Below are 24,438 nucleotides of genomic sequence, written 5' to 3'. Positions count from 1 at the left end.
ATAATTAGTGGGTATCGGCCTAATTCTGCTCTGCATGCATTATTTGGTGTTCTAAAATCCTCTAAAATCCTGTTCTACACGGAGGATATTTTTGCAGAATTCTGTGTGCAGTCTCAATTTGGTGTTTGTCCCATTTTGTGAAGTCTTGGTTGGTGAGCGGACCCCAGACCTCACAACCATAAAGGGCAATGGGCTCTATGACTGATTCAAGTATTTTTAGCCAGATCCTAATTGGTATGTTGAAATTTATGTTCCTTTTGATGGCGTAGAATGCCCTTCTTGCCTTGTCTCTCAGATCGTTCATAGCTTTGTGGAAGTTACCTGTGGCGCTGATGTTTAGGCCAAGGTATGTATAGTTTTTTGTGTGCTCTAGGGCAACAGTGTCTAGATGGAATTTGTATTTGTGGTCCTGGTGACTGGAACTTTTATGGAACACCATTATTTTGGTCTTACTGAGATTTACTGTCAGGGCCCAGGTCTGACAGAATCTGTGCATAAGATCTAGGTGCTGCAGTAGGCCCTCCTTGGTTGGTGACAGAAGCACCAGATCATCAGTAAACAGCAGACATTTGACTTCGGATTCTAGTAGGGTGAGGCCGGGTGCTGCAGACTTTTCTAGTGCCCGCGCCAGTTCGTTGATATATATGTTGAAGAGGGTGGGGCTTAAGCTGCATCCCTGTCTAACCCCACGACCCTGTGTGAAGAAATGTGTGTGTTTTTTGCCAATTTTAACCGCACACTTGTTGTTTGTGTACATGGATTTTATGATGACGTATGTTTTACCCCCAACACCACTTTCCATCAGTTTGTATAGCAGACCCTCATGCCAAATTGAGTCAATGGCTTTTTTGAAATCAACAAAGCATGAGAAAACTTTGCCTTTGTTTTGGTTTGTTTGGTTTTCAATTAGGGTGTGCAGGGTGAATACATGGTCTGTTGTACGGTAATTTGGTAAAAAGCCAATTTGACATTTGCTCAGTACATTGTTTTCATTGAGGAAGTAACGAGTCTGCTGTTAATGATAATGCAGAGGATTTTCCCAAGGTTATTGTTGACGCATATTCCACGGTAGTTATTGTGGTCAAATTTGTCTCCATTTTTGTGGATTGGGGTGATCAGTCCTTGGTTCCAAATATTGGGGAAGATGCCAGAGCTAAGGATGATGTTAAAGAGTTTTAGTATAGCCAATTGGAATTTGTGGTGTGTATATTTGATCATTTCATTAAGGATACCATCAACCCCACAGGCCTTTTTGGGTTGGAGGGTTTTTATTTTGTCCTGTAACTCATTCAATGTAATTGGAGAATCCAGTGGGTTCTGGTAGTCTTTAATAGTTGATTCTAAGATTTGTATTTGATCATGTATATGTTTTTGCTCTTTATACTTTGTTATAGAGCCAAAAAGATTGGAGAAGTGGTTTACCCATACATCACCATTTTGGATAGATAACTATTCGTGTTGTTGTTTGTTTAGTGTTTTCCAATTTTCCCAGAAGTGGTTAGAGTCTATGGATTCTTCAACTACATTGAGCTGATTTTTAACGTGATTTCTATCAATTTGTCATTGTTGTTCATTTTCTTCGGTTTTCTATTTGAGATTTTTAGATTTGATAGGGAAGCTGAGTTAAGATTTTCTACTGCCAAGTTTACACCTTCACTATTACAGTGAAATGTTTTGTCCAGGAAGTTGTCTAAAAGGGATTGAATTTGTTGCTACCTAATTGTTTTTTGGTAGGTTTACACATTTTTCTCTGTTATAGATTCCTTCCATCTATAGCATTTCTTAATATTATTCAGTTCCTTTGGCTTTGATGCCTCATGATTGAGTATTGCTGACCAACTGGCAGGTGTCTTCACTGACATTTTCAACATGTCCCTGATTGAGTCTGTAATACCAACATGTTTCAAGCAGACCACCATAGTCCCTGTGCCCAAGAACACAAAGGTAACCTGCCTAAATGACTACCGACCCATAGCACTCACGTCCGTAGCCATGAAGTGTTTTGAAAGGCTGGTAATGGCTCACATCAATACCATCATCCCAGAAACCCTAGACTCACTCCAATTTGCATATCGCCCTAACAGATCCACAGATGATGCAGTCTCTATTGCACTCCACACTGCCCTGTCCCACCTGGACAAAAGGAACACCTACGTGAGAATGCTGTTCATTGACTACAGCTCAGCGTTCACCACCATAGTGTCCTCAAAACTCATCACTAAGCTAAGGACCTTGGGACTAAACACCTCCCTCTGCAACTGGATTCCGGATTTCCTCACAGGCCACCCCCAGGTGGTGAGGGTAGATATCAACATCCGCCACGCTGATCCTCAACACTGGAGCCCCTCAGGGGTGCGTGCTCAGTCCCCTGTTCACTCATGACTGCATCGCCAGGCACGACTCCAACACCATCATTAAGTTTGCCAATGACACAACAATGGTAGGCCTGATCACCGACAACGATGAGACAGCCTATAGGGAGGAAGTCAGAGACCTGACCGTGTGGTGCCAGAATAACAACCTGTCCCTCAACGTAACCAAGACTGAGGAGATGTTTGTGGACTACAGGAAAAGGAGGACCGAGCATGCCCCCATTCTCATTGACGGGGCTGCAGTGGAGCAGGTTGAGAGCTTCAAGTTCCTTGGTGTCCACATCACCAACACACTAGAATGGTCCGAACACACCAAGACAGTCGTGAAGAGGGCACAACAAAACCTATTCCCCCTCAGGAGACTAAAAAGATTTGGTATGGGTCCTCAGATCCTCAAAAGGTTCTACAGCTGCAACATTGAGAGCATCCTGACTGGTTGTATCACTGCCTGGTATGACAATTGCTCGGCCTCTGACCGCAAGGCACTACAGAGGGTAGTGCGTACGGCCCAGTACATCACTGGGGCCAACCTTCCTGCCATCCAGGACCTCTACACCAGGCGGTGTCAGAGGAAGGACGTAAACATTGTAAAAGACCCCAGCCACCCCAGTCATAGACTGTTCTTTCTACTACCGCATGGCAAGTGGTACCGAAGTGCCAAGTCTAGGACAAAAGGCTTCTCAACAGCTTTTACTCCCAAGCCATAAGACTCCTGAACAGCCAATCAAATGGCTCCCCAGACTGTTTGCATTGTGTGCCTTTAAACCTTTAAAAACCTTCTGTATGTAAAATATTGTGTGATAAATAAATCAACGTGACTCTGGATGACAACATAATGATGTTTGTTTCCAACATTACGGCTGTTTTCCTCAAGACAAGGGAGTCCACTTCATGTTCTGTTTCCTTCGCTTCCTTACTTCCTAATATGAAGATACTGGTATCACAGCAACACTAAACACACAGCCATATGTGATCTCTATTGCTACTTGACTGCTTTTAAACCATCACATGGAATTCATTAACGACCTCATGGAAGGAAGGAGTGGATATTCCAGAATGTTTTCCTCTGACTCTTCTACTCTTAGAACTCCTCATTAGGTTGTTCTCTCCATGGATGTAGAAATGGAAATATCAGAGTGTAATTAAAGTATTTGGTTGTGGGATGTTAGCTGGCTAATAGGACAGCTGAGTTGGAACTATTAGCATACTCCCCAAATGGAATCCCCTTCCTTATGCACTACCTTTAACTAGGGTGATATTTGGGACTTTGTCTTGGGAATGGAATCTAGACTCTCCATGGACATAACTGTGATACCCACCTGACACTATTGCGCTGACCTGACCCCAACCATAATGAGCTCAGATATTTTCTAGCCACATGGTCCTTCATATATTATTGGTGACTTAAGGAGAGGAGGTAACATACCCTGAGAAGAGAGGGGAGGAGGTAACATACCCTGGGAGGAGGTAACATACCCTGGGAGGAGAGGCGAGGAGGTAACATACCCTGGGAGGAGAGGGGAGGAGGTAACATACCCTGGGAGGAGAGGGGAGGTGGTAACATACCCTGGGAGGAGAGGGGAGGTGGTAACATACCCTGGGAGGAGGTAACATACCCTGGGAGGAGAGGGGAGGAGGTAACATACCCTGGGAGGAGAGGGAGGTGGTAACATACCCTGGGAGGAGAGGGGAGGTGGTAACATACCCTGGGAAGAGAGGGGAGGAGGTAACATACCCTGGGAGGAGGTAACATACCCTGGGAGGAGGTAACATACCCTGGGAGGAGGTAACATACCCTGGGAAGAGAGGGGAGGAGGTAACATACCCTGGGAGGAGAGGGGAGGAGGTAACATACCCTGGGAGGAGAGGGGAGGTGGTAACATACCCTGGGAGGAGAGGGGAGGAGCTGACGTACCTTGACAGCAGAGGGGAGGAGCTTTGGCTTCTTGGATGGGTGGATTGGGTCTTTGATGTTTGACAGGACTGGAACAGGAAGAGAAGAGACAGTCAATCAACAACTAGTAAATCTGAAGAGACAGGCAATCAACAACTAGTAAATCAGTCCATTTTGATAGAATTCATTATTAAGTAAATACATCATTGTATCCAGTATACTTTTTCCTATCTAATCTCTGTCTCAGTGTCTCGGTCTCAGTGTCTCGGTCTCAGTGTCTCGGTCTCAGTGTCTCGGTCTCAGTGTCTCGGTCTCAGTGTCTCGGTCTCAGTGTCTCGGTCTCAGTGTCTCGGTCTCAGTGTCTCTGTGTCAGTGTCTCTGTGTCAGTAGTCACAGGACCATTTTCTCTCCAGTAGTAGTTTGTCATCTTTGTGTGTCAGTAGTACTCACAGGATAAGTCCCTCTTGACGGCGTTCTTTTTCCTCCTGATGGGGAACTCATCAATCTTCAACTCTCCTTCGTCTGACACGTACTCATACTCGTCTCTCACCGGCTTGGCCTTGTCCTCCTTTAGGTTTTGTAACGAGCTGAACACACTGGAATTGGTCTGGGGCTTCAGCTTAGAACTGGGGGGGACAGGACAGTAAGGAACGGGTGCCAGTCACAGACAGACACAATACATGTACACAGTATACATACCCTAGTAACTTCTTGTGTGTCAATGAGAATGAAAACTTGTCTTTGTTGCCTGATAGTGGCGTTCTCTCAAACTTGTGCTCTTCAGTTTCCATCTTCAGTAAGGAATCTGGTTTGCTGTTCTGTAACGGATATGAACAACAACGAGAACGTAATGTTATGTTTTAGAGGATCTGGCAGAAGGACATACAACATGTTTATAACATTGCAAAGGAGAAAAGAAAAAGCCATATCTCAGACTGGCCAATAAAAATAAAAGATTAAGATGAGCAAAATAACACAGACACTGGACAGAGGAACTCTGCCTAGAAAGGCAGCATCCTGGAGTTGCCTCTTCACTGTTGACGTTGAGACTGGTGTTTTGCGGGTACTATTTAATGAAGCTGCCAGTTGAGGACTTGTGAGGCGTCTGTTTCTCAAACTAGACACACTAATGTACTTGTCCTCTTGCTCAGTTGTGCACCGCGGCCTCCCACTCCTCTTTTTATTCTGGTTAGAGCCAGTTTGTGCTGTTCTGTGAAGGGAGTAGTTCACAGCGTTGTACCAGAGCTTCAGTTTCTTGGCAATTTCTCGCATTGAATAGCCTTCATTTCTCAGAACAAGAATAGACTGACGAGTTTCAGGAAAAAGTTATTTGTTTCTGGCCATTTTGAGCCTGTAATCGAACTCACAAATGCTGATGCTCCAGATACTCAGCTAGGCTAAAGAAGGCCTGTTTTATTGCTTCTTTAATGACAACAACAGTTGTCAGCTGTGCTAACATAATTTCAAAATGGTTTTCTATTGATCAATTAGCCTTTTAAAATTATAAACTTGGATTAGCTAACACAACGTGCCATTGGAACACAGGAGTGATGGTTGCTGATAATGGGCCTCTGTATGCCCATGTAGATATTCCATTAAAAATCAGCCGTTTCCAGCTACAATAGTCATTTACAACATTAACAATTCTGTTATTTTAAATGGCTAAAAAAATGTGGTTTTCTTTCAAAAACAAAGACATTTCTAAGTGACCCCAAACTTTTAAATGGTAGTATGACTCTACCAGGGTCTCCAGAAGGCGTGGTCTACTCTGATAAATATCTATCTACCAGGGTCTCCAGAAGGTGTGGTCTACTCTGATAAATATCTATCTACCAGGGTCTCCAGAAGGTGTGGTCTACTCTGATAAATATCTATCTACCAGGGTCTCCAGAAGGTGTGGTCTACTCTGATAAATATCTATCTACCAGGGTCTCCAGAAGGCGTGGCCTACTCTACTCTGATAAATATCTATCTACCAGGGTCTCCAGAAGGCGTGGTCTACTCTACTCTGATAAATATCCATCTACCAGGGTCTCCAGAAGGCGTGGTCTACTCTACTCTGATAAATATCCATCTACCAGGGTCTCCAGAAGGTGTGGTCTACTCTACTCTGATAAATATCCATCTACCAGGGTCTCCAGAAGGTGTGGTCTACTCTACTCTGATAAATATCTATCTACCAGGGTCTCCAGAAGGCGTGGTCTACTCTACTCTAATAAATATCTATCTACCAGGGTCTCCAGAAGGTGTGGTCTACTCTACTCTGATAAATATCTATCTACCAGGGTCTCCAGTCCATCAGAGAAACAAAGGTGGTCTGTGATTATCCATCTACCAGGTCCTATAGAAGATGTGGTCTGATCTGCCCTTAGTTTCTCTGTATCTCCATCTACCAGGTCCTATAGAAGATGTGGTCTGATCTGCCCTTAGTTTCTCTGACCGGTCTGTATCTCCATCTACCAGTCCATGTGTTAGTGTTTGAGCTGCAGCTAGTTCCACTCTTTAGAGGGACCAGGACCCTTGGAATGACAACAGACATTACAACCGGAACACTTTGGCATACAAGTTTCCACAAAACTAAAGCCGACTAATGTCTTCCGTTTGCTCCAACTAAGCTGTCCTCCAGAACCCATCCCATGTTATCCAGCTATAATGACACAACAGCCTCCTTAGAGCAGGACCGCATCCTAAACGGAACCCTATACCCTATACGCTGTAGTGAACTACTTTTGACCAGAGTCCTCTACACCTTATAGGGGAATAGGGTAGCATTTGGGACCCCCTTCCACCAGCAGGACCCCGGGGCAGATGTGAATGCTTATGGGTGGAATGTTGTGGATATGACATAGTTGTGAGGACTGAGACGGTTGGCTGGGCCTGGGTTCTAGAAGCTTTGAACAGTTCCACCACTCTAATTGTGAGTAAAACCGCAGTGTTAGTTTAGCTGATTACTATGATCGATAGTGTGTTAATCACTTTACCATTATACCACGTTTTTCTGCTGGACTTCTCAGCTTCTCAAGCTTTAATACAACAGAACCATTTGTATCTTCTTTGAAACAGCATCCAGCTTGAATTGGGTTTATTGTTCCGTTTATCCATCATTATCATGTTTACTTTGTTCCATGTGTTTTTAAAGCAGGCCAAGACATCCTTGACTCAATCTATTCTGGATTTCACCTTTGATTTTCAAATCAAACTATTATATATCTTACCCAACTATTCTGTATCTTAACTAAATTAACTACTCTATCTTACCTAAACTAACTATTATATATCTTACCCAACTATTCTGTAACATAACTAAATGAACTACTCTATCTTACCTAAACTAACTTAACTAACTACTCTGTATCTTACCTAACTTAACTAACTACTCTGTATCTAACTTAACTAACTATTCTGTATCTTACCTAACTATTCTATATATTACCTAACTTAACTAACTACTCTGTATCTAACTTAACTAACTACTCTGTATCTAACTTAACTAACTATTCTGTATCTAACTTAACTAACTACTCTGTATCTAACTTAACTAACTACTCTGTATCTAACTTAACTAACTATTCTGTATCTAACTTAACTAACTACTCTGTTTCTAACTACTCTGTATCTAACTTAACTAACTATTCTGTATCTAACTTAACTATATCTTACCTAACTTAACTATTCTATATCTTACCTAACTTAACTACTCTGTATCTAACTTAATTATTCTTTATCCAACTAGTCTGTATCTTAACTAACTAGTCTGTATCTTAACTAACTAGTCTGTATTAACTGTATTTTCCATAACTTAACTACATTTTCTAACAACCTAATTTTGACCAAAATTTACCAGAGAGATTACTGCTTACGGTTTAATTTTTCCGCGCTATACGGAGGGAGCTCTAGCCAACAGACAGCAGAGACCTGAGGACTCCGTTCAACCTGGAGCTGAGTGAGGAGTGTTTGGTCTGATGCTATTTTGAAAGCCAAGAAGAAAAAGCTAAAAATAAAGTACATTACAGTGATATATTTGACTTTATGGGTTAAGGCTCCCAGACCAGATGTGAAGGAAAAGGCCTTTGGGCCTCAGAACCCCCCTCCTGCTGTTCACTGGCATGGCACTGATTCCACCTGGCGATCTGTTCACCATCTGCCTTGGCCTGTCTCCCCCTGTCTGTTCACTGTCTGTCTCCCCCTGTCTGTTCACTGTCTGTCTTGGCCTGTCTCCCCCTGTCTGTTCACTGTCTGTCTTGGCCTGTCTCCCCCTGTCTGTTCACTGTCTGTCTTGGCCTGTCTCCCCCTGTCTGTTCACTGTCTTGGCCTGTCTCCCCCTGTCTGTTCACTGTCTTGGCCTGTCTCCCCCTGTCTGTCTTGGCCTGTCTCCCCCTGTCTGTCTTGGCCTGTCTCCCCTGTCTGCCCTCTCCTGTCTCCCCCTCTCTGTTCACCATCTGCCTTGACCTGTCTCCCCCTGTCTGCCCCTCTCTGTTCACTGTCTGCCTTGGTCTGTCTCCCCTGTCTCCCCCTGTCTGCCCTCTCTTGTCTCCCCCTCTCTGTTCACCATCTGCCTTGGCCTGTCTCCCCCTGTCTGCCCCTCTCTGTTCACCGTCTGCCTTGATCTGTCTCATGGTCTGCCTTGGTCTGTCTCCCACTGTCTGTTCACAGTCTGCCTTGGTCTGTCTCACAGTCTGCCTTGGTCTGTCTCACCGTCTGCCTTGGTCCGTCTCCCCCTGTCTGTTCACCGTCTGCCCCGGCCTGTCTCCCCCTGTCTGTTCACTGTCTGCCTTGGCCTGTCTCTCCCTGTCTGTTCACTGTCTGCCTTGGCCTGTCTCTCCCTGTCTGTTCACTGTCTGCCTTGGCCTGTCTCCCCCTCTCTGTCAACCGTCTGCCTTGGCCTGTCTCTCCCTGTCTGTTCAATGTCTGCCTTGGCCTGTCTCCCCCCCTCTCTGTCAACCATCTGCCTTGGCCTGTCTCCCCCTGTCTGGTACAGGTACCTACACCACACTCACACCTCTCTGTTCATCGTCTGCCCTGGCCTGTTCTGTACCTGACCTAACTCAACCTGTATCTGACCTAACTCAACCTGTTCTGTATCTGACCTAACTCAACCTGTTCTGTATCTGACCTAACTCAACCTGTTCTGTACCTGACCTAACTCAACCTGTTCTGTATCTGACCTAACTCAACCTGTTCTGTATCTGACCTAACTCAACCTGTTCTGTACCTGACCTAACTCAACCTGTTTTGTACCTGACCTAACTCAACCTGTTTTGTACCTGACCTAACTCAACCTGTACCTGACCTAACTAAACCTGTTCTGTATCTGACCTAACTCAACCTGTTCTGTATCTGACCTAACTCAACCTGTTCTGTACCTGACCTAACTCAACCTGTTCTGTACCTGACCTAACTCAACCTGTTCTGTACCTGACCTAACTCAACCTGTTCTGTACCTGACCTAACTCAACCTGTTCTGTATCTGACCTACCTCAACCTGTATCTGACCTAACTCAACCTGTATCTGACCTAACTCAATCTGTACCTGACCTAACTCAACCTGTACCTGACCTAACTCAACCTGTTCTGTACCGGACCTAACTCAACCTATATCTGACCTAACTCAACCTGTATCTGACCTAACTCAACCTGTTCTGTACCTGACCTAACTCAACCTGTTTTGTACCTGACCTAACTCAACCTGTACCTGACCTAACTAAACCTGTTCTGTATCTGACCTAACTCAACCTGTTCTGTATCTGACCTAACTCAACCTGTTCTGTACCTGACCTAACTCAACCTGTTCTGTACCTGACCTAACTCACCCTGTTCTGTACCTGACCTAACTCAACCTGTTCTGTACCTGACCTAACTCAACCTGTTCTGTATCTGACCTACCTCAACCTGTATCTGACCTAACTCAACCTGTATCTGACCTAACTCAACCTGTTCTGTATCTGACCTAACTCAACCTGTTCTGTACCTGACCTAACTCAACCTGTTCTGTACCGACCTAACTCAACCTATATCTGACCTAACTCAACCTGTATCTGACCTAACTCAACCTGTTCTGTACTGACCTAACTCAACCTGTTCTGTACCTGACCTAACTCAACCTGTTCTGTATCTGACCTAACTCAACCTGTTCTGTATCTGACCTAACTCAACCTGTTCTGTATCTGACCTAACTCAACCTGTTCTGTATCTGACCTAACTCAACCTGTTCTGTATCTGACCTAACTCAACCTGTTCTGTATCTGACCTAACTCAACCTGTTCTGTATCTGACCTAACTCAACCTGTTCTGTATCTGACCTAACTCAACCTGTTCCTGACCTAACTCAACCTGTTCTGTACCTGACCTAACTCAACCTGTACCTGACCTAACTCAACCTGTTCTGTACCTGACCTAACTCAACCTGTTCTGTACCTGACCTAACTCAACCTGTTCTGTACCTGACCTAACTCAACCTGTTCTGTACCTAACCTAACTCAACCTGTTCTGTACCTGACCTAACTCAACCTGTTCTGTATCTGACCTAACTCAACCTGTTCTGTATCTGACCTAACTCAACCTGTTCTGTATCTGACCTAACTCAACCTGTTCTGTATCTGACCTAACTCAACCTGTTCTGTACCTGACCTAACTCAACCTGTTCTGCACCTGACCTAACTCAACCTGTTCTGCACCTGACCTAACTCAACCTGTTCTGTACCTGACCTAACTCAACCTGTATCTGACCTAACTCAACCTGTTCTGTATCTGACCTAACTCAACCTGTATCTGACCTAACTCAACCTGTACCTGACCTAACTCAACCTGTTCTGTACCTGACCTAACTCAACCTGTTCTGTACCTGACCTAACTCAACCTGTTCTGTACCTGACCTAACTCAACCTGTTCTGTACCTGACCTAACTCAACCTGTTCTGTACCTGACCTAACTCAACCTGTTCTGTACCTGACCTAACTCAACCTGTTCTGTATCTGACCTAACTCAACCTGTTCTGTACCTGACCTAACTCAACCTGTTCTGTACCTGACCTAACTCAACCTGTTCTGTACCTGACCTAACTCAACCTGTTCTGTACCTGACCTAACTCAACCTGTTCTGTACCTGACCTAACTCAACCTGTTCTGTACCTGACCTAACTCAACCTGTTCTGTACCTGACCTAACTCAACCTGTTCTGTACCTGACCTAACTCAACCTGTTCTGTACCTGACCTAACTCAACCTGTACTGTATCTGACCTAACTCAACCTGTATCTGACCTAACTCAACCTGTATCTGACCTAACTCAACCTGTATCTGACCTAACTCAACCTGTACCTGACCTAACTCAACCTGTATCTGACCTAACTCAACCTGTACCCTACCTGACCTAACTCAAACTGTATCTGACCTAACTCAACCTGTATCTGACCTAACTCAACCTGTATCTGACCTAACTCAACCTGTATCTGACCTAACTCAACCTGTATCTGACCTAACTCAACCTGTATCTGACCTACCTCAACCTGTATCTGACCTACCTCAACCTGTATCTGACCTAACTCAACCTGTATCTGACCTAACTCAACCTGTATCTGACCTAACTCAACCTGTATCTGACCTAACTCAACCTGTATCTGACCTAACTCAACCTGTTCTGTATCTGACCTAACTCAACCTGTATCTGACCTAACTCAACCTGTTCTGTACCTGACCTAACTCAACCTGTTCTGTATCTGACCTAACTGAACCTGTATCTGACCTAACTCAACCTGTATCTGACCTAACTCAACCTGTATCCGACCTAACTCAACCTGTTCTGTATCTGACCTAACTGAACCTGTATCTGACCTACCTCAACCTATCTGACCTAACTCAACCTGTTCTGTACCTGACCTAACTCAACCTGTTCTGTACCTGACCTAACTCAACCTGTTCTGTACCTGACCTAACTCAACCTGTTCTGTACCTGACCTAACTCAACCTGCATCTGACCTAACTCAACCTGTTCTGTATCTGACCTAACTCAACCTGTTCTGTACCTGACCTAACTCAACCTGTTCTGTATCTGACCTAACTCAACCTGTATCTGACCTAACTCAACCTGTATCTGACCTAACTCAACCTGTTCTGTACCTGACCTAACTCAACCTGTTCTGTACCTGACCTAACTCAACCTGTTCTGTACCTGACCTAACTCAACCTGTTCTGTACCTGACCTAACTCAACCTGTACTGTATCTGACCTAACTCAACCTGTATCTGACCTAACTCAACCTGTACCTGACCTAACTCAACCTGTACCTGACCTAACTCAACCTGTACCCTACCTGACCTAACTCAACCTGTATCCTATCTGACCTAACTCAACCTCTGACCTAACTCAACCTCTATCTGACCTAACTCAACCTCTATCTGACCTACCTCAACCTCTATCTGACCTAACTCAACCTCTATCTGACCTAACTCAACCTCTATCTGACCTAACTCAACCTCTATCTGACCTACCTCAACCTCTATCTGACCTACCTCAACCTCTATCTGACCTACCTCAACCTCTATCTGACCTACCTCAACCTCTATCTGACCTACCTCAACCTGTATCTGACCTACCTCAACCTGTATCTGACCTAACTCAACCTGTATCTGACCTAACTCAACCTGTATCTGACCTAACTCAACCTGTATCTGACCTAACTCAACCTGTATCTGACCTAACTCAACCTGTTCTGTATCTGACCTAACTGAACCTGTATCTGACCTAACTCAAACTGTCCTGTAGCGTACCTTATATTTCCACTTGGCTTCCGTCTGTTTCTTGTTCTGTTCTCGGATCTCAAACTTCTCCAGGTCATTCTGCTTACAGGTGTCCTTTTCCTATGCTCAGGACATTCTTAGTTGCCTGTGAAGCAGGTAACACAGACATGACATCATATAGGTGACAGGTAACTGCTGCTAACCGTGTATGTGACCAATACAATTTGATTTGATATGAGGTAGAGTAGGACAGGTCAGCTTGCATGGTCTCACCTTGCCCCCACCTTACCCTTCTTGGGCTGGTCCATCTAGGCCTATAGGGGTGTGTTTGTTACAGGCCCAGTCAGGTTAAACATGGTTAAACAGGTTAATAGCTCACCTTGCCCCCATCTTGCCTTTCTTGGGCTGGTCCATCTTGCTGAGGATGTCCTTGGCGTGAGACTCCAGAGCTGCCAGGCTGGAGGGCTTCAACCTCTAGGAGGAGCAGGGACTTCCTTCTCTTTCTTTCCTTTCTTCTTCCCTCCCTCCTTCGCTTTGGGGACCTTGGGAGGTTTGGGGACCTTTGGAGGTTTTGGGGGCTTGGAGGCCTTCTTCCTGGCTGGTTTCTCCCGAGGAGGAGGGGACGGAGAGGGGTCGCTGGAGGGGGAAGCAGGGTCCTCAGGCTCTAATGGGGCAGCAGGGGGTTCCTCCACTGGAGCCTTGCTACTCGAATCACTCTTAATGGCTTTAGCCGCATTCTAGACAACAACAAAACGGTCAGTTATCAAGATGTCTTTATCCGAGGACACTCACTTTACAATTTTCCCTCCTTATATTTTACACTGAACCGTGACAACAGTCTGAGCTGTACGTTCATAGACCCGTTAGTAACCCAGTTCACTACAACACCCATAATGCAGCTGGGAGGTCATGTCTGTACTGTAACTATAAAGGGCTCTGCAAACAGAGCGTCGTAAACGGTCCCAAAAATGATGCTGCATAATGTATATAGTATCACACAGAGAGCGACACAAACAGAAAACACTCCGTGTCTAGACTGTGTAGAGTGTCTGAGCGTAGAGTGTGTAGAGTGTGAGTGTAGAGTGTGTAGAGTGTGTAGACTGTCCAGAGTGTGTAGAGTGTAGAGTGTAGACTGTGTAGTGTGTTGACTGTAGTGCGTAGAGTGTAGTGTGCAGAGTGTGTAGTGTAGACTGTGTAGAGTGTGCAGTGTAGACTGTGTAGAGTGTAACTGTGTAGACTGTGTAGTGTAGACTGTAGTGTAGACTGTAGTGTGTAGACTGTGTAGTGTGTAGACTGTGTAGTGTGTAGACTGTGCAGTGTGTAGACTGTGCAGTGTGTAGACTGTGCAGTGTGTCTGTGTAGTGTGTAGAGTGTGTAGAGTGTGTAGACTGTAGTGCTAGAGTGTGTAGAGTGTGTAGAGTGTAGAGTGTGTAGAGTGTCGAGTGTGTAGAGTGTAGAGTGTGTAGACTGTAGTGCGTAGAGTGTGTAGAGTGTGTAGAGTGTAGAGTGTGTAGAGTGTAGTGTAGACTGTGTAGTGTGTTGACTGTAGTGCGTAGAGTGTAGTGTGCAGAGTGTGTAGTGTAGACTGTGTAGAGTGTAGACTGTGTAGACTGTGTAGTGTAGACTGTGTAGTGTAGACTGTAGTGTAGACTGTGTAGTGTGTAGACTGTGTAGTGTGTAGACTGTGTAGTGTGCAGAGTGTGTAGTGTAGACTGTGTAGTGTGTACTGTGTAGTGTGTAGACTGTGTAGTGTGTAGACTGTGCAGTGTGTAGACTGTGCAGTGTGTAGACTGTGCAGTGTGTAGACTGTGTAGTGTGTAGTGTGTGTAGAGTGTGTAGACTGTAGTGCGTAAAGTGTAGTGTGCAGAGTGTGTAGTGTAGACTGTGTAGAGTGTGCAGTGTTCTGTGTAGAGTGTAGACTGTGCAGTGTGTAGACTGTGTAGTGTACTGTGTAGAGTGTAGAGTATGTAGTGTAGACTGTGTAGAGTGTAGACTATGTAGTGTAGACTGCGTAGTGTAGACTGTGTAGTGTGTAGACTATGTAGTGTAGACTGTGTAATGTGTAGACTGTGTAGTGTGTAGACTGCGTAGTGTAGAATGTGTAGTGTGTAGACTACGAGTGTAGACTGTGTAGTGTGTAGACTCTGGACTGTGTAGTGTGTAGACTGTGTAGAGTGTAGACTGTGTAGTGTGTAGACTGTGTAGTGTGTAGACTGTGTAGTGTGTAGACTGTGTAGTGTGTAGACTACGTAGTGTGTAGACTGCGTAGTGTAGAATGTGTAGTGTGTAGACTACGTAGTGTAGACTATGTAGTGTAGACTGTGTAGTGTGTAGACTGTAGACTGTGTAGTGTAGACTGTGTAGTGTGTAGACTGTGTCGAGTGTAGACTGTGTAGTGTGTAGACTGTGTAGAGTGTAGACTGTAGGGTGTGTAGACTGTAGGGTGTGTAGACTGTAGGGTGTGTAGACTGTGTAGTGTGTAGACTGTGTAGTGTGTAGACTGTGTAGTGTGTAGACTGTGTAGTGTGTAGACTGTGTAGTGTGTAGACTGTGTAGAGTGTAGACTGTGTAGTGTGTAGACTGTGTAGTGTAGAATGTGTAGTGTAGAATGTGTAGTGTGTAGACTACGTAGTGTAGACTATGTAGTGTAGACTGTGTAGTGTGTAGACTGTAGACTGTGTAGTGTAGACTGTGTAGAGTGTAGACTGTGTAGTGTGCAGACTGTAGGGTGTGTAGACTGTAGGGTGTGTAGACTGTGTAGTGTGTAGACTGTGTAGTGTGTAGACTGTGTAGAGTGTAGACTATGTAGTGTAGACTGTGTAGTGTATAGTGTAGACTGTGTAGTGTGTAGACTGTGTAGAGTGTAGACTGTGTAGAGTGTAGACTGTGTAGAGTGTAGACTGTGTAGTGTGTAGACTGTGTAGAGTGTAGACTGTGTAGTGTGTAGACTGTGTAGTGTGTAGACTGTGTAGTGTAGACTGTGTAGTGTGTAGACTACGTAGTGTAGACTATGTAGTGTAGACTGTGTAGTGTGTAGACTGTAGACTGTGTAGTGTAGACTGTGTAGAGTGTAGACTGTGTAGAGTGTAGACTGTGTAGTGTGCAGACTGTAGGGTGTGTAGACTGTAGGGTGTGTAGACTGTGTAGTGTGTAGACTGTGTAGTGTGTAGACTGTGTAGTGTGTAGACTGTGTAGTGTGTAGACTGTGTAGTGTGTAGACTGTGTAGTGTGTAGACTGTGTAGAGTGTAGACTGTGTAGTGTGTAGACTGTGTAGTGTGTAGACTGTGTAGTGTGTAGACTGTGTAGTGTGTAGACTGTGTAGTGTGTAGACTGTGTAGTGTGTAGACTGTGTAGTGTGTAGACCGTGTAGTGTGTAGACTGTGTAGTGTGTAGAGTAAAGGTGGACAAAGGTCATTATTAGAATGTGTCTTGACTGTGCTTCTTTCCCTTTGAAAAACGATTCGATATATATCTAGATACATGGACTGGTACCATACAGGAACCATACGTATCTAGATATATGGACTGGTACCATACAGGAACCATATGTATCTAGATACAGTCTACATAGATACATGGACTGGTACCATACGTATCTAGATACACGGACTGGTACCATACGTATCTAGATACATGGACTGGTACCACACAGCAACCATACGTATCTAGATACATGGACTGGTACCATACGTATCTAGATACATGGACTGGTACCACACAGGAACCATACGTATCTAGATACATGGACTGGTACCATACGTATCTAGATACATGGACTGGTACCATACAGGAACCATATGTATTGTGGCAAAGAAGGGGGTCGAGTGATAAGTGTATGTGAGAGCAGAACTAATAAACGGGCTCTGCCCGATCACTAAAATGGCCACCCCTGTCAGAACTACAGATCACAAAATGGCCGACCGCCAAAACTACAAGTCCCAGAAGCAAGGGGAACCCTCAGAAGGTGGAGCCGACTCATAGATAAAGGGTCAAGAAAAACCAGGAAGAGGTAGAGAGAGTGCTGGAAGGAGCTATGAACAATAGAGAAAGAGACTATAGAGATTGGCTGGATTTACCGTGTATGAGCTGGATTGTTTTGGACTTACCTGTTGGCGTTTGGACCTGGACCTACCGAGAACCCGATTCGTGTACCGAACCCTGCTATCCTTGACCTCGCCTACGGCCTGGGTGGACCAGGACGGAGAAACAAACACACAGGTACTGTCCTGTTCGAAAGAACTCTCATTCTTGGGTGATTTGGTGACAGTTTACCACTTAGTTTGTGACAAACGCTCCTAACCTTGAAGAGGTTTGCCACACGTGGTGGAGAATGCGGGCATGGACTAACATACCACTGGTTAGGTAGGAGTCAGGTTTTTTTTTGTTTTGGCTTTGTTTGGTTAACACAGTTTCTCAGGAAAATGAGTATGGAGGGAGCCATACAGGTCCTGTTACAAGCGACGGCCGCCCAACAAGAGGCAACTAGAGCTCAACAAATAGCTCATCAGGATGCAATGCGAATGTATCAGGACACGTTACAGGTCCAGCACCGCACCAACCAGCTGCTCAGAGAAGAGCAAGAGAGAAACCCGGGAGTTAAGAGAAGGCCTAAAGGGGCTAGCGGACCAAATTGGGGCTCAAGTACCAGCTGCAAATACCCAGAGGCGGGCCAATCATTTTCTTCAAAAATGACAGCACAGGATGATGTGGAAGCATATCTTACCACCTTCGAAAGGACGGCAGAGAGGGAGAAGTGGCCGAAAGAAGAATGGGCAGGGCTTCTGGCACCATACCTGGCAGGGGACGCTCAAAAAGCGTATTTCAACCTGGAGTTGAAAGATGCACAGGATTACGATAAACTAAAGGGAGAGATCCTGACTAGACTGGGAGTGACTGATACCGTGAGGGCACATCGCTTCCACCAGTGGTCCTACCGACCGGGACAACCCCCACGAACACAGATGTTCGACTTGATTCACCTGGCACGGAAATGGTTGCGACCAGAGACCCGGTCATCCGCCGAGATCGTCGAGACCATCGTACTCAACCAGTTCCAGCGAGGTCTACCCCGAGAAGAGAGACGATGGGTTGGCCAGAACGAGGTACTTTCCGCCGACCATCTTGTGGGCCTGGTTGAACGGTATTGTACGGCAGGAACAGCTGAGCAGGCACAGGAGGAAAGATTCCCGTTCCCCAGGCCTGGGCGAACCAGCGGACGGGGTAAGGCTGTCCCAACATATGGAGGGGGAAGAGAGCAGCGTGGGGCCATAAGGAAAGAATCAGAATCATGCCGAGACACTAAGGGAAAAAACGGAAACCGGGACTGGGTGTCGAGGGGGTCTCCCCCCCGAACCCCTATTATCTGTTACAATTGTAATCAACCGGGACATATTGCAGCCTACTGCCCTATTAAAGAAGAGCCAATGCAATGTAACCTCGGTGAAAATGAAGATGATATACGGTATGCATGTCCTGTTGTAACCACTGTACTTGAAAGATCAAGAAACAAACATATGTGCAGGGTGAAGGTTGAAGGGAAAGAGGTTGAAGCACTGCTGGATTCCGGCAGTATGCTAACCCTGGTCGTTGCAAGCCTAGTGCCGAATCATAAACTGGATACAAGACAGGATATCAGTGTTACATGCATTCATGGGGATACCCGTCTGTACCCCACGGCCGTAGTGAGCATACAAACAGAGGACGGTCTGCTGGATTATGAGGTTGGCGTGGTCCCAAAGATGCCATATGATGTAATATTGGGTAGAGACTTTCCTAACTTTGCGAAGTTAGGCCACAAGAATGGCATAGTTGAGAAGCCAACAACCCCGACCAAGCAGGAAGAAGCATGGGGCCTTCAACCAAAGCCAAGAAAAGAGGTCTCCCAGGGGACAACATCACAGGTGCTTGTAGGGGAGGAGGAGGATGAAGTGGCAAACCTCGCTGATAACGAACAGCCCGGTACTAGTGGGGCTGGGGTCGATCTGAATCCAGAGGACGACGATCTAGAACCAGCAGACCTGGCAGGGTCCTTGACTAATTTTGGGACGGCCCAAAACCAGGATCCAACCCTGCAGCAAGCCAGAGCAGATGTGCAGGTCGTAGATGGTACTCCCATAAATGGTGGGATGATGCCTAATAGTTTTCCCCACTTCATCATGAAAAAGGGTTTGGTGTACAGAGTCTCGAAAATAGGGGTTGATGTGGTGGAACAGTTGTTGGTTCCCACTCGGTACCGGAGGACAGTACTGGATCTAGCTCATGGGCACATTCTGGGGGACACCTTGGTATCGATAAAACCCGAGACCGGATTGTAAGGAGGTTTTACTGGCCAGGAATTCAAGCTGAAGTGGCTCGGCATTGTGGAGAGTGCCCGGAGTGCCAGTTAACAGCTCCCGACCAGCTTTTAGAAGCCCGTTAGTGCCACTCCCCATAATCGAAACGCCATTTGAGAGGATAGCGATGGATTTAGTGGGCCCACTACCCAAATCCGCCAGAGGGCACCAATACATTCTGGTCATTCTAGATTATGCCACTCGCTACCCAGAAGCCATTCCCCTTCGGACGATGACTTCCAAAAATATCGCAAAGGAATTAGTGCTCTTGTTCACCAGGGTAGGGGTTCCAAAGGAGATCCTTACCGACCAGGGGACCCCCTTTATGTCCCGCCTTATGGCGGACCTTTGTAAACTGTGGCAGGTGAAACAGTTGAGGACATCGGTTTACCATCCTCAGACGGACGGGCTGGTTGAGAGATTCAACCGAACCCTGAAGTCAATGCTCAGGAAGGTAATCGAAAAGGATGGGAAAAACTGGGATTGCATGTTGCCGTATCTGATGTTTGCCATTAGAGAGGTTCCTCAAGCCTCGCTGGGGTTTTCTCCCTTTGAGCTGGTATATGGGAGGCATCCCCGGGGAATCTTGTCATCGCCCGGGAAACCTGGGAGCACCAATCCACCACGTATACTAGTGTCAAAGAGCACGTCACGGCAATGCAAGAAGGGATAGCGACAGTCATGCCCATCGTCAGAGAGCACATGAGACAAACACAAGAACACCAGCGGCACACTTATAACCGGCAGGCTACCCTGAGGGAATTTCAACCGGGAGATAAGGTGTTAGTGCTGATCCCCACGGTAGAGTGTAAACTACTAGCCACATGGAAAGGACCATATGAAGTACTGGAGAGAATAGGAGAAGTCAATTATCGGATCCGACAGCCAGGTCGACGGCCCCAGGAACAGATTTATCACATAAACCTGTTAAAAGCATGGAGAGAGAGAGAAACACTAATGGTCACATACCCCACACACATTCAGGAGACAGCCGAGGTAAATATTTCACCCACTCTGTCCCCAGCGCAAGTACAGGAAGTAAAGACCCTGATCCAGAAAAACAGAGATGTGTTTTCAGAGGTACCTGGCCGAACTGAGGTTACGGCTCATGATATCGTTTCCCTACCAGGGAGAAAAGTGAGTATGAGGCCATATCGGGTACCCGAGGCTCGACGGGCCGCGATTAGAGCAGAGACTGAGAAAATGTTGACAGCTGGGGTGGTCGAAGAGTCACATAGTGAGTGGTCTAGCCCAATTGTGATGGTCTCCAAGCCCGATGGGTCTTTGCGGTTCTGTAACGACTTTCGGAAGGTAAATGAAATCTCGAAGTTTGATGCCTACCCCATGCCCCGAGTAGATGAACTACTGGAGAAAATTGGTCATGCTCGGTACATTACGACCCTTGATCTGACAAAAGGGTACTGGCAAATTCCTCTGACCCCCAGGGCCAAAGAAAAGACAGCCTTTGCAACACCTGATGGTTTGTTTCAATACACCGTCATGCCATTCGGCTTACACGGGGCCCCAGCCACCTTTCAACGGCTCATGGACAAAGTCCTAAAACCGCATAAAGAATACGCCGCAGCTTATTTAGATGACGTGGGGATCTACAGCCCAGATTGGGAATCCCACTTACCCCGGGTACAGGCAGTGTTAGATGCCCTTAGAAAGGCAGGGCTCACGGCAAACCCTGCCAAGTGTTATGTGGGGTTAGAGGAAACAGAGTATCTGGGATACACTGTAGGAAGAGGGTTAATCAAACCCCAACATAAGAAGGTGAAGGCAATTAGAGAATGGCCGAAACCAGTAAATAAGAAGCAGGTCCGAGCCTTCCTAGGGCTGACCGGTTACTACCGGAAGTTCATCCCAAGTTATGCCACAGTGGCCGCCCCACTTACCGACATGACTAGAGCCAGAGGGCCAAACATGGTCAAATGGGATGAAAGGGCCACCAAAGCGTTTAGGACATTACAGGAGGCTCTCTGCTGTAACCCAGTGCTGGTGGTACCAGACTTTGAGAAAGACTTTGTGGTTCAGACAGATGCCTCAGAGGTCGGCTTGGGAGCAGTGCTATCCCAAGAGGTAGAAGGGGTAGAACACCCCATCCTGTTTTTAAGCAGGAAGCTGGAACCACGGGAAACCAACTACTCAGTCGTTGAGAAAGAGGCGCTGACAGTAAAGTGGGCTCTAGAAAGCCTGAAGTACTACCTGCTGGGGCGCCACTTCACCCTCATCAGTGACCATGCCCCACTCACCTGGATGCATAGGGCTAAAGAGAAGAACGCTCGGGTGATGCGGTGGTTTTTGAGTCTCCAACCGTTTCATTTTGACTTGAAACACAGAGCAGGGAAGGAAATGGGAAACGTGGATGGGTTATCCCGCATGCATGCATATTTTGCTGCGGTAGCCCGACCTAGGGGGTCGGATCTAGGGGAGAGATATGTGGCAAAGAAGGGGGTCGAGTGATAAGTGGCAGATATGTGAGAGCAGAACTAATAAACGGGCTCTGCCCGATCACTAAAATGGCCACCCCTGTCAGAACTACAGATCACAAAATGGCCGACCGCCAAAACTACAAGTCCCAAAAGCAAGGGAACCCTCAGAAGGTGGAGCCGACTCACAGATAAAGGGTCAAGAAAAACCAGGAAGAGGTAGAGAGTGCTGGAAGGAGCTATGAACAATAGAGAAAGAGACTATAGAGATTGGCTGGATTTACCGTGTATGAGCTGGATTGTTTTGGACTTACCTGTTGGCGTTTGGACCTGGACCTACCGAGAACCCGATTCGTGTACCGAACCCTGCTATCCTTGACCTCGCCTACGGCCTGGGTGGACCAGGATGGAGAAACAAACACACAGGTACTGTCCTGTTCGAAAGAACTCTCATTCTTGGGTGATTTGGTGACAGTTTACCACTTAGTTTGTGACAAACGCTCCTAACCTTGAAGAGGTTTGCCACAGTATCTAGATACATGGACTGGTACCATACAGGAACCATACGTATCTAGATACATGGACTGGTACCATACGTATCTAGATACATGGACTGGTACCATACGTATCTAGATACATGGACTAGATACAAGTGCTAACAGTCAGCATCTGGTTAATATGTGCGAAATGCTTGATAATATATTTGATATAAAAAGAGATACACTACATGGCCAAAAGTATGTGGACACCACTTCAAATTAGTGGATTCGGCTATTACAGCCACACCCATTCTGACATTGGCAGTAGAATGGCCTTACTGAATATCTCAGTGACTTTCAATGAGTCACCGTCATAGGATGAAACCTTTCCAACTAGTCAGTTAGCCAAGTTTCTGCCCTGCTAGAGCTTCCCCCGGTCAACTGTAAGTGCTGTTATTGTGAAGCACGTCTAGGAACAACAACGGCTCAGCCGTGAAGTGGTAGGCCACACAAGCTCCCAGAACAGAACCGCTTAGCGCTGAAGCGCGTAAAATGTGTCTGTCCTCAAGTGGAGCACTCACTACCGAGTACTAAACTGCCTCTGGAAGCAACAGGAAATGGGTTTCCATGGCTGAGCAGCCGCACACAAGACTAAGATCACTATGCGCAATGCCAAGCGTCGGCTGGAGTGGTGTAAAGATCTCTGCAATTGGACTCTGGAGCTGTGGAAACGCATTCTCTGGAGTGATGAATCAAGCTTTACCATCTGGCAGTCCGGTGGGTTAGGCGGCTTTCAGGAGAATGCTACTTGCCAACGCATAGTGCTCACTGTAAAGTTTGGTGGAAGAGGAATAATGGTCTGGGGCTGTTTTTCATGGTTCGCGCTTAGGCCCCTTAGTTTCAGTGATGGGAAATCTTTACATTATACAATGACATTCTAGTAGATTCTGTGTTTCCAACTTTGTGGTAACAGTTTGGGGAAGGCCCTTTCCAGTTTCAGAATGCACAAAGCGAGGTCCATACAGAAGTTGTTTGTCAAGATCAGTCTGAAAGAACTTGGCTGGCATGCACAGAGCCCTAACCTCAACCCCATCGAGCACCTTTGGGATGAATTGGAACGCCGACTGCGAGCCAGGCCTAATCGCCTAACATCAGTGTCCGACCTCACTAATGCTCTTGTGGCTGAATGGAAGCAGGTCCCCACAGCAATGTTCCAACATTTAGTGGAAAGCCTTCCCAGAAGAGTGGAGACTGCTATAGCAGGAATGTTCCAACATCTAGTGGAAAGCCTTCCCAGAAGACAGGAGACGGCTATAGCAGCAATGTTCCAACATCTAGTGGAAAGCCTTCCCAGAAGAGTGGAGGCTGTTATAGAAGCAATGTTCCAACATCTAGTGGAAAGCCTTCCCAGAAGAGTGGAGGCTGTTATAGAAGCAATGTTCCAACATCTAGTGGAAAGCCTTCCCAGAAGAGTAGAGGCTGTTATAGCAGCAGAAGGGGGACCAACTCCATATTAATGCCCATCATTTTGGAATGATATGTTCAATGTGCAGGTGTCCACATACGTTTTTGAGTGTATATTATCTGGGTGACCCTAATATTGACTGGCTTCAACAAGCTGCCCACTCAAGGAAAAGCTTCAAACTGTAACCAGTAACTGTAACTGCATCCTGGTTCAGGTTCAGTCAACCTACCAGGGTAGTTACAAACAGAACAGGAATTAAATCATCAACATGCATTGATCACATCTTTACTAATGCTGCAGAAATGTGCTGTAAAGCAGTATCCAGATCCATAGGATGTAGTGATCACAATATAGTAGCCATATCTAGGAAAACCACAGTTCCAAAGGCTGGGCCTAATATAGTGTATAAGAGGACAGGCTGGGCATAATATAGTGTATAAGAGGACAGGCTGGGCATAATATAGTGTATAAGAGGACAGGCTGGGCATAACATAGTGTATAAGAGGACAGGCTGGGCCTAATATAGTGTATAAGAGGACAGGCTGGGCATAATATAGTGTATAAGAGGACAGGCTGGGCATAATATAGTGTATAAGAGGACAGGCTGGGCCTAATATAGTGTATAAGAGGTCAGGCTGGGCCTAATATAGTGTATAAGAGGTCATGCTGGGCCTAATATAGTGTATAAGAGGTCATACAATAAGTTTTGTAGTGATTCCTATGTTGTTGA

At 46.0% G+C, this 24,438-nt stretch overlaps 1 protein-coding gene across 1 annotated transcript in view; it reads right to left on the bottom strand.

The window, feature by feature from the left end:
- LOC112238652 (lysine-specific demethylase phf2) overlaps positions 1 to 24,438 on the bottom strand; it is a gene marked incomplete at both ends in the record, with an annotated part of 98,303 nt that overhangs the window by 17,924 nt on the left and 55,941 nt on the right. Inside the window, 6 exon segments of the mRNA XM_042314206.1 lie at positions 4,288 to 4,355; positions 4,717 to 4,892; positions 4,966 to 5,084; positions 13,030 to 13,135; positions 13,379 to 13,470; positions 13,473 to 13,736. Of these exon segments, the coding sequence (XP_042170140.1) occupies positions 4,288 to 4,355; positions 4,717 to 4,892; positions 4,966 to 5,084; positions 13,030 to 13,135; positions 13,379 to 13,470; positions 13,473 to 13,736 (825 nt within the window).

Source organism: Oncorhynchus tshawytscha, unplaced genomic scaffold, assembly GCF_018296145.1.
Source record: "Oncorhynchus tshawytscha isolate Ot180627B unplaced genomic scaffold, Otsh_v2.0 Un_contig_2475_pilon_pilon, whole genome shotgun sequence".
NCBI classification, from domain to species: domain Eukaryota; kingdom Metazoa; phylum Chordata; class Actinopteri; order Salmoniformes; family Salmonidae; genus Oncorhynchus; species Oncorhynchus tshawytscha.
The sequence above is the reverse complement of the archived record's forward strand: the minus strand, read 5'-3'. Positions and strand labels throughout refer to the sequence as shown.